Genomic DNA, 15,262 nt, shown 5'->3' on the forward strand with positions numbered 1-15,262 from the left:
GGAGACTCAAGAGGCTCAACAAATGCACCAGACTCTCCAGCATCTTTCTACTCGTTTTGATGCTTTACAACTGGCTCAGCAGAGGCTTCAACCTTCTGTGCCATTTGTTCCCTCGTCCTTGCCTCATCCTTGCCTCCTCCTATTAATCCACCGTCTATGGGAGAGGCTTCCGCCAAGTTACCCAAGATTTCAGCACTTCTTCGTTATTGCGGGGATCCAGAGACTTGTCTTGGGTTTTTGAACCAGTGTAATATCCACGTTGAACCTTCCCAATTTCCTAATGAAAAAGCTAAAGTAGCTTATGTCATCACCCTGTTATTTGGTAAGGCCCTGGCATGGGCTTCTCCGCTGTGGGATGATCCCTTGGTACATAACTCCACTGTCTTTTTGTCTGCCTTCCGTGGGATTTTTGATACTCCTGGACGTAAGGAGAATGCCTCCAGCCGTCTTCTAGGGATCACTCAAGGGTCTCTTTCTGCAGCAGCATACGCCATCGATTTTCTCACATTGGCAGCTGAAGTATCATGGAACAATGATGCTCTGGTAGCAGTTTTCTTGAAAGGCCTCAATGAACCGCAGCAACCAATAAGATGTTTGAACAGGTGACCAGTAAATGCCACCGGCTGACTGGTTGCTATGGGTTACTGCCCCTTGGCAAACTTAGAGACTTTTATTACATAACCCCCTAAGTCTGTTACACTGACTGATCCAATGTGAAGAAGTAGTTAGAAACACTGATAATAAAATATATAGAGGGTAGATAATCAAAGGTCGAGTGTTATAGAGTTGTTTATGCCTCAAATGAACTGGATTTAACTTGAATGAACTCACAACTTGAATGGTATGTTATTTAAGCAAAAACTGCAAGTTCGAGTCCCAAAATCCTGAAACTCAAATTAATAGAGTTTTTTGGCAAAAAACCTCTGAAAAAAAACTTGAACATCATGAAGCCTATTAACATCTTCAAATGGTTTAAGGGACCTCTGCCATTGACTTCTACATGTTTTAGATGGTGTATTTTCAGATTCAAGCTATTTTCCAGGATCGGGGTACAATAAATCTCTAAAAATTTGAGTTTTTCTTAACCCAAAAATTTGAGTTTTGACCAAATAATACGAAAACTCGAATTTTCATGGAAAACACAACGCAAACTTTAATAAATCTGACCCATAATATTCAATAATCCATGTGAGATTAAAAATATGTAGATATGAGACATGCAAAGGAACTAATTAGTGACAGGGACTCAGTACATTGACTTCAATGTACTTTTCTTAAAAAAAAAGACAAGAAAAAGAACTTGTTGACTCAATGTATTTTGTTTAAAAAAAAATAGCAAAAAAAATGAACATTGACTTGCATTCTGCACATGTTTCAGGACAGATTTACTCATTGCTGAAAGAAACCTACTGTGTCTATTAACTTGGCAGTTGCATATGACAGAGAGGTACCCACAACACAGATCACTTTGCCATTAATTTATTAAAAGTTATTTCTCAGGGGAGGTTTGGGGCACAAGCGTGGAGCCTCTTAGGCCAAAGCCCATGGGATTGTTGGGGCAGGCTGTTATCTGCATCTAAGTAGTAAGTACAGGCTCATCAGAACCTTGCATGTCTGATGGCCAAGCTAGGGGGCTTTCCAGGAGATGCCCATGTGCACCCACCAACCCAGCCTCTGGATACAACCCCACCAAGCAGAGGTGTCACTGAGTGATCCAGAGGGTCCAAAATATAGGGTGCAGTTAAGCTGTAAATGGAGACATGCATGTCTCAACATAGTAGATGATGTTTTCCATGCACCATGTTGCCCCAGTAAATCCTGTTTTTTTTTGTCATAATCAGTATTTTTTTTTTTTGCTTTAGTGATAGTGTGCTATTCTTATGATTACAGATATGGGATCTATTATCCAGAAGGCTTGGGATATGAGGCTTTCCGAATAAATGGTCTTTCTGTAATTTGGGTCTCCCTTAAGTCTACTAAAATATAATTTAGTTATTTTAGAGTCTAATCCACACTCTCTTCCATTCAGTCCTGACGCCAAGAGTTTTTTCTAAGTTCCCCTTGCATATGGTGTCCATAACACTGTTGCTTGCCCATCCCTTCATTCCACCTCTAAAGCAAATACAGTTTTCGATGGTGGATCGCTGGGCACAACATCACTCATGAGAACTAAACAGCTAAAGGTTAAACAATGAATCTGCTGTCAGGAAATGTATTTTAATCTTCATTGTAAAATCTGCAGAAATACCGATGTTTTTGTAGTTTACCCAGTTTGAATACCAGCACAGTTAAGTCACATAACTGCTTGGGATGCTTTGTGAATAGAAGGCTCAGCCCGTGACAGGTGTTATGGAGGGTGTTTCTCCTCTCTATGCAGGTTATTACGCAGCTTCATTCCTTAGAAGATGTGATGAAGGTGTTGAGAGAGAGAAAGAAGAGAAACGCAAGAGCTGAGAAACATATTTCTGAAAATTGGAGTATTGTCTAAGAAAAAAGAGTTATCAGAAAAAGAAGAATTAATATTCCAGGTAATCGAATGGTTATTCTAGGGGGGATAACAACAGGCAGTAGACAGTAGACCCAACAGCTGGGATGGTGAAGGGTAGGACAAGTCTGTATAGGGCTGGTGGAGGAGGTCTATTCTGATATATTTTCAATTTATGTTACAGGGTACAGTGAACTAAAAAAGATGTACAACTACATATAGCAGGCGTAATCCCTCTCAACGTTTAGGGACAAGGTGGCTGTAAAGAGACTCTGTTGTAACAGGTTAATGGGGAAAGACAAAAGCTTATCATTGAAAATTTGACATAAGCATTTAGTTCTCTTCTTCTCAGATACATCTTAGAGTCATGAATCTCCTTTTGGCCATGGTATAAATGAGTGGTTGACTTTTTTAGTTGGATATCCAGCCTTTGGTCAAGTCGCTGCTATTTCATAATAAGGTTACAGAGAAAAAAATCTGTGTATCTGTAATAGTTTCAAGTATATCCGGGACAGCAAAAGTAGTTGTCCCAACCCTCAAACTAACTGACCTTCAAGCTGGGCTTTAGTTGTATCTCGCGGAAATGAATCCTTCTGCCACTTCTGTATCTAACTGTAGAGACTTAAATTTATGGATCACCTGTATTATGTGTTTTTATTCATCTTCCTGTGAAGTGTTGTAAAGCTATATAGAATATTAAGTTGTAAGATAAACATATTCCATAAAGTGTCTATGAACAGATTAATATCAGAGTATACTGAACCTGCTTAATTTGCATCTGTGTTGGTACATTGGTCCAGGGCTGGAACTAGAGGTAGATAGAAGCCTAGGGCGCAGCTTGAGAGCGAGAGGACAATTTGGGTGGGATGTTATAGTTCCTATTACTTTCTCCAACCCCTCTCTACATGTAGCCCTAGGCATGGAATGACTGGTAGGAGGTTGGCTGCAGCAAAAAATGGTGAGTAGTTGGTCAGGTTTGGTGGCAGGTAGCTTCAAACCTGTTTATGGTGGAAGAAGGGGTTGGGCGAAGGTTTGCTTTGGGCATCGTTGGACCCTGTAGTTCTCAGTCCAGTTCTGCATCTGTCTGCAGCTAAGTGGATGTCTGCAATAACACTGAGAATAATATTAAGTCGAGGGTAAGATACGTGATTTGATTGAAGTTTGAAGGTTTCTAAACATTTCTTCTTTTAAAGGGTATGTAATCCCCAAAATGTAATTTTGCTCAATTAAAGAAAATCAATTATTCTTTTACCATCTAATTGAATCTGATCCTATGAGCCATATTCAACTCGAGGAGGACAACTCTTCTCCTAATCCAATGTCAGATATTCCCAGAGAATTGAATGGAGTTTTCACTTGATAAACCTTGAGATTAGTTATTCTCACTGAACCAAATCAAGCCCTGTGTTTGATTTAGGAATGTGCCCAGAATCCTGATTGTAATAGACATGTGTGGGTTTTATTTGTAGAATAACCCTGGGATTTGGAAGAGTAGCATAGTAGTAGTAGATAAATGCAAGGCTTTAGTTGCACCCAAGAAGTACTTGGAAGGGAATCCTCTCAATTATAATTTTATTTGTGTTTTTAAAGGATGAAATGAGAATGAATGTGAGTCTGCAGGAGGGACCCTAACAGGTAAAATTATGTTATAGTGTGGTTACTAGGGTTGGTGTGCTAGCCTAGCCACCAAGGGGGTTATTTATTAAAGTCTAAATGTTAAAAACTCAGAATTATTAGTGGAAAAACCTCAGTTTTCAGGATTTGTTAAAGCCTGATGATGCAAAAAGTCAGAATGTGAAAACCAGGCATCTCACTGAGGTTGTATATCAATGGGAGAGGTCGCTATCCTATATGGAAGTTTCTGTGGTCTGCGCTGGAATTAGCCTGAAAATCTGACTATTTCGATTTTTACGGGCAAAATCGAAAAATGTGTGCTTTTCGGTGAAAAAGCCGGAAAAAATCAAGCAAGTTTTTCCCTGATCCGATTAAATTGTGCTTTTTTAATAATAAATAAGGTCCAATTGTGGATTCTAGTTTGGTCAAAAAATTTTTATTTAAACAATCAGAAAAAAAATCGGATTTTGATAAATAAGCCCCTCCCCCGTTTCAATTGTAATTCTAATCTATAAATCTGTAGAGATATAAGATTAAAAATTCAATTAAATCTATTTGTACATCTACTAAAATGTAGACGGCCCCTTTAAAGCTTTTCTGCCATCAGAGCAAGTGCCAGAACATACAGTCTATTTCCCAGACTCACCTGTTTGCAGAGACAAAGGCCTCCTACGTTGATACTGAAGAATGCAGTTTTTTTAGTTCAATATAATATCACTAACTAAATGTAAATGTTTGGTTTTACTCAAGTGCCTTCAAAAGGTCAACTTTGTTTAGATTTAAAACAAGTCACTGCATCCCATAAATGTGAAAGTTATGGTCTATTTTGAAGTCAACACTCCATATTATATAGTCAATTATAACAAAAACATACATTTTGCAGCAGGTGGTTTCCAACTCTTTGGTTTTAAACCTTCTTTACGTTGCAATAAAGACTTAAATACATAGAAACATCTTTGTAATAGTCGATGTTGCGCTATAGTTCATAAGGGTCGTATAATAAGGGACACTAACCAAGAATTAAAACAGACTGGTCTTTAGGTTGGATCCCTAGTATTTATTTGGAACTTCCTAAGGGGCATTTTTTATCTGAGACCCATACGTGGGCTGACCGGACAACAGGTCACATAGTCAGAGAACATATTAGGGGCCACACACAGTATAGATGAATTTTTAGTGTTTGTTCCATCAATAACGGTGGTGCCTCTTTACTTCCTCATCTACCCATGCACCATGAACTGGCCAATATTTTCCACTGAAACTTTTTTAAACTTGCCTGATTCCCAAACTGATCAATATCGATATTACATGGATATGACCACCCAGGGCCAGAACTAGGGGTAGGCAGGAGAGGCAGCTGCATAGGGCAAATGATAGGGGGGCTCTGGGCAACTACATCTAAAATTGTATTCTGCTTACCCTACTCTGTGTTCACACCCCACAGTCTTACTCCCATTCCTTCCCTCTGTCACCCCTCCATCATTCTCCCCTTCCTCCTGTCACCCAACCCTCTGTCGCTCTCCCCTCCCTCTGTCCCTCTTCCCTCCCTCCCCTCCATGGCTCTCCTCATCCTCCCTCCCCTCCGTCACTCTCCCCTCCCTCAGTCGCTCTCCCTCCCCTCCGCCGCTCTCCCTTCCCTCCTCTCCTTCACAGTCAGGCATGCATGCGGGGGTGGGCGTTAGCTGCCTGGGTTTCCTAGGAAACCCAGCCCTGTTGCCACCATACACATATCAATAGTTGTAGGAAATATGCCACAATAATGTTAAAACATGTATGACCAGCTTTTGAGGACATCACACTATGAATTGTTATAGAAAAAAGCATAATTATTCATGGTTTCTATGACCACAGGACAACTTCCAATACGTATGCCTCCACTTTAAGATTTGTTTTTGTAAAATAAGTTGGTCACAACTATTGTCATATACTCCTGCCACAGAAAAGAAGGGGAGTTAGGTACTCAAAAAACCATAATGGTGACCAAAAACTAAATTAAAAATGATTAAGGTTTATTTGAACAAGATCTCTATTGCCTTATGCGTTTCGTATGCCTGTGATAAAAGGGGTTTTAAACCCAGCTGTAACACTGTCCCACAGTGCCCCCGAATTTTCCTAAAAAAGTTGCTGAAAAACGTAGTTATAGATGCAAGAAAATTCCCCAGTTAGCATTCTACTGATCAAAAACTTTATTACAAATGCAAAAGAACTGACCAATGATAATTCTGTTTCCCAGCAGAATAAGATAATAATGTCATTTTTATTCTTCATTATATGACACTGGAATCAATCATGAGGATAAAGGACAGACTTGTTCAGTGCTGGGAAACTGAGCTTAAAACTTCCAACTCCAGTTGCAGGAACAAAGAACATGGAGCCGGATTTACACAGATCTGCTGGGATTCTCTTTGGAGGATTTTTTGCATTTAAAGCAGTCGCTGGGAAAGTTCAGTGGCGGAACTACCAGGGGAGCAGCTCGTTGCTGGACTACAGCTCCCAGCATGCCTCAACCTTCATTATATGTTACATTTTTCTGGGATTTGTAGTCCAGTTTGGTTGAGCAGTGCAGTGCCATTTACTACCCCTGCTCATGTAGTACGAAACCCGTGAAAGGTGTTGTTGCAATAAACTGTTTTATGTTTTTAAATTTTTATTGACCTCTGTGGGTGCTTGAGTGTTTAATACAAAAACAGTTTATCTTCGGCATACCACTTAATTATAGGGTGCATTCAATTCAATCCCAGGCTGCTTGAAGCCCAACACAATAATGTCTTGGATAAAGAAGCACACCATACTTCTGCTCCTGCCTTTAAAGCATTTATTGCAGCAGAAATGTGGCGCAAGCTTTCAGGGATAACCCCTTCCTCAAGTGCATTACACACTTAGTGGACACATTGCATTAAATACCCTTTAACCCCATGTGATTGACCATTTGCTCCACCCCTCAGTCTTACTCACCTTCCTTCCCGTCCTATGTTTTTGTTATAATTGACTATATAATATGGAGTGTTGACTTCAAAATAGACCATAACTTTCACATTTACGGGATGCAGTGACCTGTTTTAAATCTAAACAAAGTTGACCTTTTGAAGGCACTTGTATAAAACCAAACATTTACATTTAGTTAGTGATGTTATATTGAACTAAAAAAACTGCTATTCTTCAGTATCAAAGTAGGAGGCCTTTGTCTCTGCAAACGGGTGAGTCTGGGAAATAGACTGTATGTTCTGGCACTTGCTCTGATGGCAGAAAAGCCTTATAGGGGCCGTCTACATTTTAGTAGATGTACAATTAGACTTCATTGAATTATTAATCTTATGTCTCTACAGCTTTCTAGATTGGAATTACAATTGACACTGGGGGGGGGCTTATTTATCAAAATCCGATTTTTTTCTGACCAAACTAGAATCCACAATTGGACCTCATTTATTATTAAAAAAGCACAATTTAATCAGATCGGGGAAAACCTCTATAATCGAATCGCTTGATTTTTTCAGGCTTTTTCACCGAAAAGCACAAATTTTGGGATTTTGCCCGTAATACTCTGAAATAGTCAGATTTTCAGGCTAATTCCAGCGCAGACCACAGAAACTTCCAAATAGTATAGGGACCTCCCATATTGATATACAACCTCTGTAGGTCTGAGATGGCTGGTTTTAAACAAGTGCTGTGATTGGCTATTTGGTAGCCCCTATATGGATTGGCAGCCTACAAGAGGCTCTGCTTGACAGTACACCTTGTTTTAATATAACCAAATGCCTCCAAACCAGGAATAATAAAAATAAGCACCAAGGGGTTGGTGAGCAACATGTTCATCCCAAGCCACTGGTTGGGGATCAATGCCGTAGACCAATTGGGAAAGCACCCTACCATAGGGCAGATCTTACAGACAAGGGAGTTCCTGAACAGCAGGTTATGTCAGTCCCCTATAACAGCTAAACTTAGTGGTATGGTACTGAAACTTATAGTAGGTGGTTCAGTGTAAATGCCAAGTGCATTATATATAATTAGGGATGGGCGAATTTTTTCGCAGAAAAAATGACGCCCATAGACTTGTATCACATTGTGCGTCAAAATAAAAAGACGCAAAAAAAAAGTCGGCAAAAAAATTTCGCCACGCGACAATTTTTTTTTTGACACACATAGACTTTAATGGGCGTCAGCTACATTTTGCCGGCGGCAAATTTTTGGCGAAACTAAATGGGTCAAATTCGCCCATCCCTATATATAATATCCTACAGAGAAACAACCGTTAAAATTCTAAATGTTAGTATTTTATTATCTGTTTTTTTTCAGGTGCTGAGCATATTAAAAATAGTTGTCACTACCGAATTGTTGGAATGGAGTCCGAAGTGGTATATCATTTACTTCTTTTTATATCATCTTGGTATTTAACTGTATTATAGTCCACGGGTCATTATAAAAGCTGTACCATGGTAACAGTATATACAGTACAAATGTCTTAAAGGAGAAGGAAAGCTACAGAGGCAATTTATTGCCAATAGATTAGCTGCAATAGTGCAAGCTAGAATGCTATATTTATTCTTTAGAATGCTTTACCATACCTGAATAAAAAGCTCTTGAAGCTTTCTGTTTGTTTAGGATAGCAGCTGCAGTATTAGCTTGGTGTGACATCACTTCCTGCCTGAGTCTCTCCCTGCTCACTTATAGCTCTGGGCTCAGATTACAGCAGAGAAGGGAGGGGGGGGGATACTGAGCAAACTGAGCATGCTCAAGCCCTAGCCCTGGAGGTTTAAGCTGAAAACAGGAAGTCTGATACAGAAGCCCATGAGTACACAATAGAAGGAAAGAAATGTGGTGTTTCTTTTGACAGAGGACTCAGAGCAGCATTACTTTGAGGGTTTACTGGTGTATTTATGTAGACCTTTCTGATAAAGCTTACTTAGTTTTAACCTTTCCTTCTCTTTTAAACCTTCATTAAACTGTGTGTGATCCGTTATGTGGAAACCCGTTATCCAGAAATCAAATGATATTTAAAAATGATTTCCTTTTTCTGTGTAATAATAAAACAGTAGCTTGTACTTGATCCCAACTAAGATATAATTAATCCTATTACAGGCAAAACAATCCTACTGGGCTTATTTAGTATTTAAAATAATTTTATGTAGACTTAATGTGTGGAGACCTAATTACGGAAAGATCCCTTATTCGTAAAGCCCCAGGTCCCTAGCATTTTTTATAATAGGTCCCATACCTGTATAGATTTTTATAATTTTATAATTTTTAATAAGTTTTATCATTTTTAAAAAGTTAACAGGGAAACATTTTAAGGCAAATGTGTAGGGGGCCCTCCAGTTGATTAAAGGGCAACTACACCAAAGGATTATAAAACTTGAAGGAATTTTATTGGCAGAACTTCATTTCTTCAGAAACACCATATCTCACCAACACGTATACAGGTCTGTTCCAAGATGTACAGCAGATGTTGTAACCCCACAGATGTCAGTACTTGCGAACCCAGCTTTGGCCTTTGATGCACCACTTACCGGTCAGGTAGTCCGCCGTACGTTCTACGCGCCCTCCACCTCTGGCCCGTAGGACTTTCCGTTGTGCCACCTCCCTCCCTTGGCCAGCGAGCCACCACAGCAGTGCTCCTGACTTTTCCGGGTAGGATTTTCACCAAACGCCTGGGTTGTCCACACTGTCCTGACTATCCTTTATTGCCCTCTCTGTGGCCGAGCCACGGCCACTAGGCCACTATCTCCTTGGTGGGGTGTCAGCTACCCTTGCTAACTTGCCTGACTGACTAAGGCACCTAGTGCCCCACTTAGCATGTACCTTTCTACTTGTCCTGTCCAAACTTACTTCAACTCTAACTATTTCTACTCCCTTTTATACTCTTATCCCTGAACCTTACTACAGCATGCCTGTCCCATGTGTTTCCCAAACTTACACATATGCCTAACATGTGCCTTACCATTACTGTCCAGCCTGAAGCCTCCTGAACATTTCTTTGACACTCATGCCATCTAGTGGACAACCCCTGTAATTACATCATTTTAACATTTTAACACTTTTCACTCACAACATCATTCATTTTCATGCAATGTCATTTCAATCACCTTACATTCGCGCCCAGTTATGTGAAGCACGTCCTCGTGCACACTCAAGAAACACATTCAACTCACACAATCATCAGGTACATACAAAGAAAAGGCAAAACACAAGATTGAATGCTAAAACTTTTAAATAGCAGAAAAATCTTATTGTCATCATAAGACTACTGGCGTGGCAAAAAGAGACCACATTAATGAATGATAAATAACTCAAACAATAGAATGAAAGACCTTCCGGTATAAATGAAAGTCCCGAGATAGAGTCCCATTTTCCTGAGGAAAAAAACAGTTATAAAACAGATATACTCAAAACAGTTCTTTGGAGGAAAGCAAGAACATTCCGGACTTGTAAAACGATCATCTTCCACCTGGAAAATTCAATACAGCCAACCGTTGGCTAACAGGAGTGCATGGCACAAAACATTAAACCGTCCCAATTGAGTCCAACAAGAACATTAACTGGTCAGAACAGTGGACACCTCAGCCTCCGACAACCTTTACAGCATTCGTTGAAACCAACGTTTGGTTACCTCATGGGAAACGTAGTATGCAGGGTGGGGTTTCACCACAGCAATGCCATCAAGGCCCTCCACATCCTTACTCAAACAGCGCTCCGGTGCCCGTTTACACACACACCGCACGTGGTGTTGTAGTACGGTGCGCCCCATCCACCAGCGAGCCATGCAACCTTTCACCTCATCTTGCGCCTGCTGGCGAGCAGCGCTGTCGGGCTGCTGCAAACTCTTCCCATCCAGTTGGAGATATTGGAGGATGTCTGTCTCCACCCATTCTTGGAGATGGGTCTCAACATGCTGGTAGACCCATCTTGGGGCATACGGCATGTAAAACCCCCAGCGCCGGTGCACCTCATTGTTAATTTTTCTCTGCACCTTAGAAATGGCGCGAAATTCTTTCGGTGCCGCTTCACCAGGCAGCACCCAGAAGACCCGGGCCTCCTCAGGGAGCATGTCTTCCTTCCCTGGAACAAGTAAAGGCGGGGACACAGGTAGTGCCTCGGGGTTGCACTCACCCTTATCGGAGGCTTCAGTGTCGTTAGCCACGTCCGATATCTCCCACTCCTCCCGCCAAGTAGAGGCAGACAGATCATCGCCCGACTCTGTCGCTGGTTCCGCGTGCACAGGAGGATCCGCACTGTTCTCCACTTGAGCTGCTAGCGGGGCGACGCTTGCCACTGCGGTTGGTGGATTCAGGGCATGGGGTTCCGGAATAACACGGGGAGCCCCTCCAGTTGATGTAATAATAGCTTCGGAGCCTGCGGGGTCACCGCCTTGTGTCTTGCAGCTAGCAGAACTCTCACCCACTTCAGGCGGCTCTTGCCCGGTCATGAGCAGCATCTGTGGCTCCGCAATTACAGCCACCGGAGACTGTACTTTGAGCTGTTTAACCAGCCGGTCCACGATATCGGCTGTGGGGGGCAACTGTTCCAAGTAAAACGGACCCATGTAATGGCGTCGCTTACAGGTACAACAACATCCTTCCACCTCCATGATGCCCCAGCGTAACTCTCGGCCACAGCCACCGCAGATGGGCATCAATATCAGCCTGCCCTCTTTTGTCAACTTTTCTGCAAAGTGTCCGGCCCACTGGAACCGACGACCAGTGTCCACCAGGTCGGTACGCTCTGCCGTGACTTTATCCATGCTATATACTTTCGGCTGCCGTTCTGCCACGCACCACTCACTGTGTCGCTGGTCACAAAATGGCCCCGGTCCACACCCTGCAGCGCCTAATATCGCCAACCGCTGCCCTCCACAAGATGGCCACTGAGTACTTCCTGTTCCTGCGCAGGCAAGCCGACTCGTCTCACAGCACCACCTTTTAAAGCACCCTTGCTAACGGAACACTTGTAACAGCCACAACTGCATATAACTCGTTCAGCGCTTCCACTCTTTCGCCGTCTGCTCACAGGGGGTCCTCCAGCAGTATGAATATGTCCTTATCCTGCCGACTACGCCAAAATATGTAGGGGGCCCTCCAGTTGATTAAAGGGCAACTACACCAAAAGATTATAAAACTTGAAGGAATTTTATTGGCAGAACTTCATTTCTTCAGAAACACCATATCTCACCAACACGTATACAGGTCTGTTCCAAGATGTACAGCAGATGTTGTAACCCCACAGATGTCAGTACTTGCGAACCCAGCTTTTACCTTTGATGCACCACCTACCGGACAGGTAGTCCGCCGTACGTTCTACGCGCCCTCCACCTCTGGCCCGGTAGGACTTTCCGTTGTGGTCACCTCCCTCCTTCGGCCAGCGAGCCACCACAGCAGTGCTCCTGACTTTTCCGGGTAGGATTTTCACCAAACGCCTGGGTTGTCCACACTGTCCTGACTATCCTTTATTGCCCTCTCTGTGGCCGAGCCACGGCCACTAGGCCACTATCTCCTTGGTGGGGTGTCAGCTACCCTTGCTAACTTGCCTGACTGACTAAGGCACCTAGTGCCCCACTTAGCATGTACCTTTCTACTTGTCCTGTCCAAACTTACTTCAACTCTAACTATTTCTACTCCCTTTTATACTCTTATCCCTGAACCTTACTACAGCATGCCTGTCCCATGTGTTTCCCATACCTTACACATATGCCTAACATGTGCCTTACCATTACTGTCCAGCCTGAAGCCTCCTGAACATTTCTTTGACACTCATGCCATCTAGTGGACAACCCCTGTAATTACATCATTTTAACATTTTAACACTTTTCACTCACAACATCATTCATTTTCATGCAATGTCATTTCAATCACCTTACAAATGAGTGAAACAGAGAAAAATTATAAAATTGTTGTTATTTTAATAGGCCTCAAAATTAAAAATTTTCAAAGTATTTACACATTTATTAGAGCTCAAATGTAAAGCTTTTACCTCTCTAGATTTCGTTGAACTAGTGTTCATCTCAGGATATCTCTTTAAGCAGATATGTTGAGGATAATGGGGGTTTAAAGGTGAGATTCACTTTAAAGTTAACTTTTAGCAATTTTTTCAATTGGTCTTCATTTTCAATTGGTTTACTACTTCTTGTGACTCTTTCCAGCTTTCAAATGGGCGTCACTGACCCCATCTAAAAAAACAAATGGCTACAAATATATTGTTATTGCTATTTTCTATTCCTCATCTTTCTATTCAGGCCTCTCCTATTCATATTCCAGTCTCTTATTCAAATCAGTGCTTTATTGCTAGGGGAATTTGGAAACTAACAATCAGATTGCTAAAATTGCAAACAGGAAACCTGCTGTATTAAAAGCTAAGTAACTCAAAAGCCACAAATAATAGAAACTAAAAATCAAATGCAAATTGTCCCAGAATATCACTCTCTACATCATACTAAAAGTTAATTGAAATTGGTGAACAGTACACCCCATTTCAGTTTGGCAACACAGATGAAAAGCCTTTATTGTGCATATATGGCACAGATTCCTGATTGCACGACTATATTTATCATTTTGGTACATTTTTGGAATTTTGTATTGATGTTACCACTAGGTGGCGGTGTGTATTGCACTTTATAAGTGTGATAATAAGCAGCATAGTTGGCTTGATAAAAGGTCCTGAAATGCTGCTATCTGGAAACTGTGCAAAATGTGTGCAATAAAGGCATTTTATTGCAATTTAAGTACATATCCTAGGCGTTTTGTCCAGAATATTTATGCTGAAATTTGCATTTGCAATTTTATTTTACAAGATATTCTGTTTAAATCAGTTAAAATGAAATATAATTAATCTGCCCCTTTGCTGTGTCTAATCTTGATAATCTGTATGTTAAACTGTTACACTAAAGGCAAATAGTTTGAGCTCATTCTTTGTTTGCTTTAAAGTTACCCTGAACCAAGTGCAAGTGCCAAACACAAGTGCAATGAATCTGTTTGGTTACACACACAACAATGCAGTCAATCATCAGCCAAACAGGTTTATTGGGTCCTCTGCCTGATCTGCTCATTCCAAAATCAGTAGAATTTACTCTTGGCCTGTACTGAAGAACTGGTTCTACCATTTAGATAATTAGCCTCAGGGGCACAGCCATAGGGGCAACATTCTGTGATTGCTGGGTGGATAAAGTGCTGCAGCTAATTACAGGTATGGGATCTGTTATCCTGGGGTTTTCTGGACAAGGGGTCTTTTTATAATTGTTATCACCATACTTATGGGGTTAGATAATGAAAGACGCCAAGTTTGCCCAGGTGCAGTGACCCATAGCAACCAATCATCAGGTACCATTTACTGGTCATATGTTTAAATGCAAATGCCAGGCACAAGGATACGGCTGAATCCTGCTGAGAAAGGGTTAATTCTGGCCAAATCCCGACCGAATACTGGATTCTGTGCATCCCTACTTTTATTACATATGGGGGTTTATGTCTACTAAAAACTAACTTAAACCCAATGGGATTGTGTTTTGACACTAATAAGGATTAATTATATCTTAATTGGGATCAAGTACAACGTACTGTTTTATTACAGAGAAGAAGGAAATTGCTTTTCAAACTTTGAACTATTTGATTAAAACGGAATATAGGGGAGATGGCTGTCCTGTAATTCAGAGCTTTCTGCATAACGGATCCCACTCCTGTTCTAAAGAGCAATTTTTAATTTACATTTGTGAGACTGGTTATTTACCTTTAGTTTGGAGAAAGGTGCCTCTGACCAGTAGCAATCTGTTTGAATATATCTAGTACAGGTAAATCTAAAAACAACTGGACCTGCTGAGTAATCACTGAAGACGTTTCACTACTCATCCGAGCAGCTTCTTCAGTTCAACTGACTGGTGTGGGAAATTTTCGGCATATAAACTCTTCCACTAATCCAATCACAATGGCACATTGTAACTCTTCAAAGAGGTGACATCTGAAGAAATTCACAGAGGTGTAGATTCTGTGTAGTTACTGTGATTGGATTACCAATGTGTCATGCAACTCCTAGATACAGGTGTTACTTGTGAGAGTTGCATGAATGGATGTGTGAAGTGTTCCGAATCCGCCGGGGTACAGATGTTAGAACAGCATTGTATGTAGCAGACAGGTGGTGTCGAAGGCCCCCACCTCTGTTCAGGGAGTTATATGCCGAGTTTAT

The 15,262-nt window shown here is 41.3% G+C and overlaps 1 protein-coding gene across 1 annotated transcript in view; it reads left to right on the forward strand.

The window, feature by feature from the left end:
* The first annotated feature begins 2,374 nt into the window (after window positions 1–2,374).
* The window catches only part of tmprss2.12.L (transmembrane serine protease 2 gene 12 L homeolog), a 28,914-nt gene continuing 16,026 nt past the window's right edge, over window positions 2,375–15,262 (forward strand). Inside the window, exons 1-3 of the mRNA XM_041581525.1 lie at window positions 2,375–2,528; window positions 4,076–4,120; window positions 8,393–8,451. Of these exons, the coding sequence (XP_041437459.1) occupies window positions 8,437–8,451 (15 nt within the window). The 5' untranslated portion in view covers window positions 2,375–2,528; window positions 4,076–4,120; window positions 8,393–8,436. The remainder of the gene's footprint in view (window positions 2,529–4,075; window positions 4,121–8,392; window positions 8,452–15,262) is intronic.

The sequence above is a fragment of the Xenopus laevis genome, chromosome 2L (assembly GCF_017654675.1).
Source record: "Xenopus laevis strain J_2021 chromosome 2L, Xenopus_laevis_v10.1, whole genome shotgun sequence".
Lineage (NCBI taxonomy): Eukaryota > Metazoa > Chordata > Amphibia > Anura > Pipidae > Xenopus > Xenopus laevis.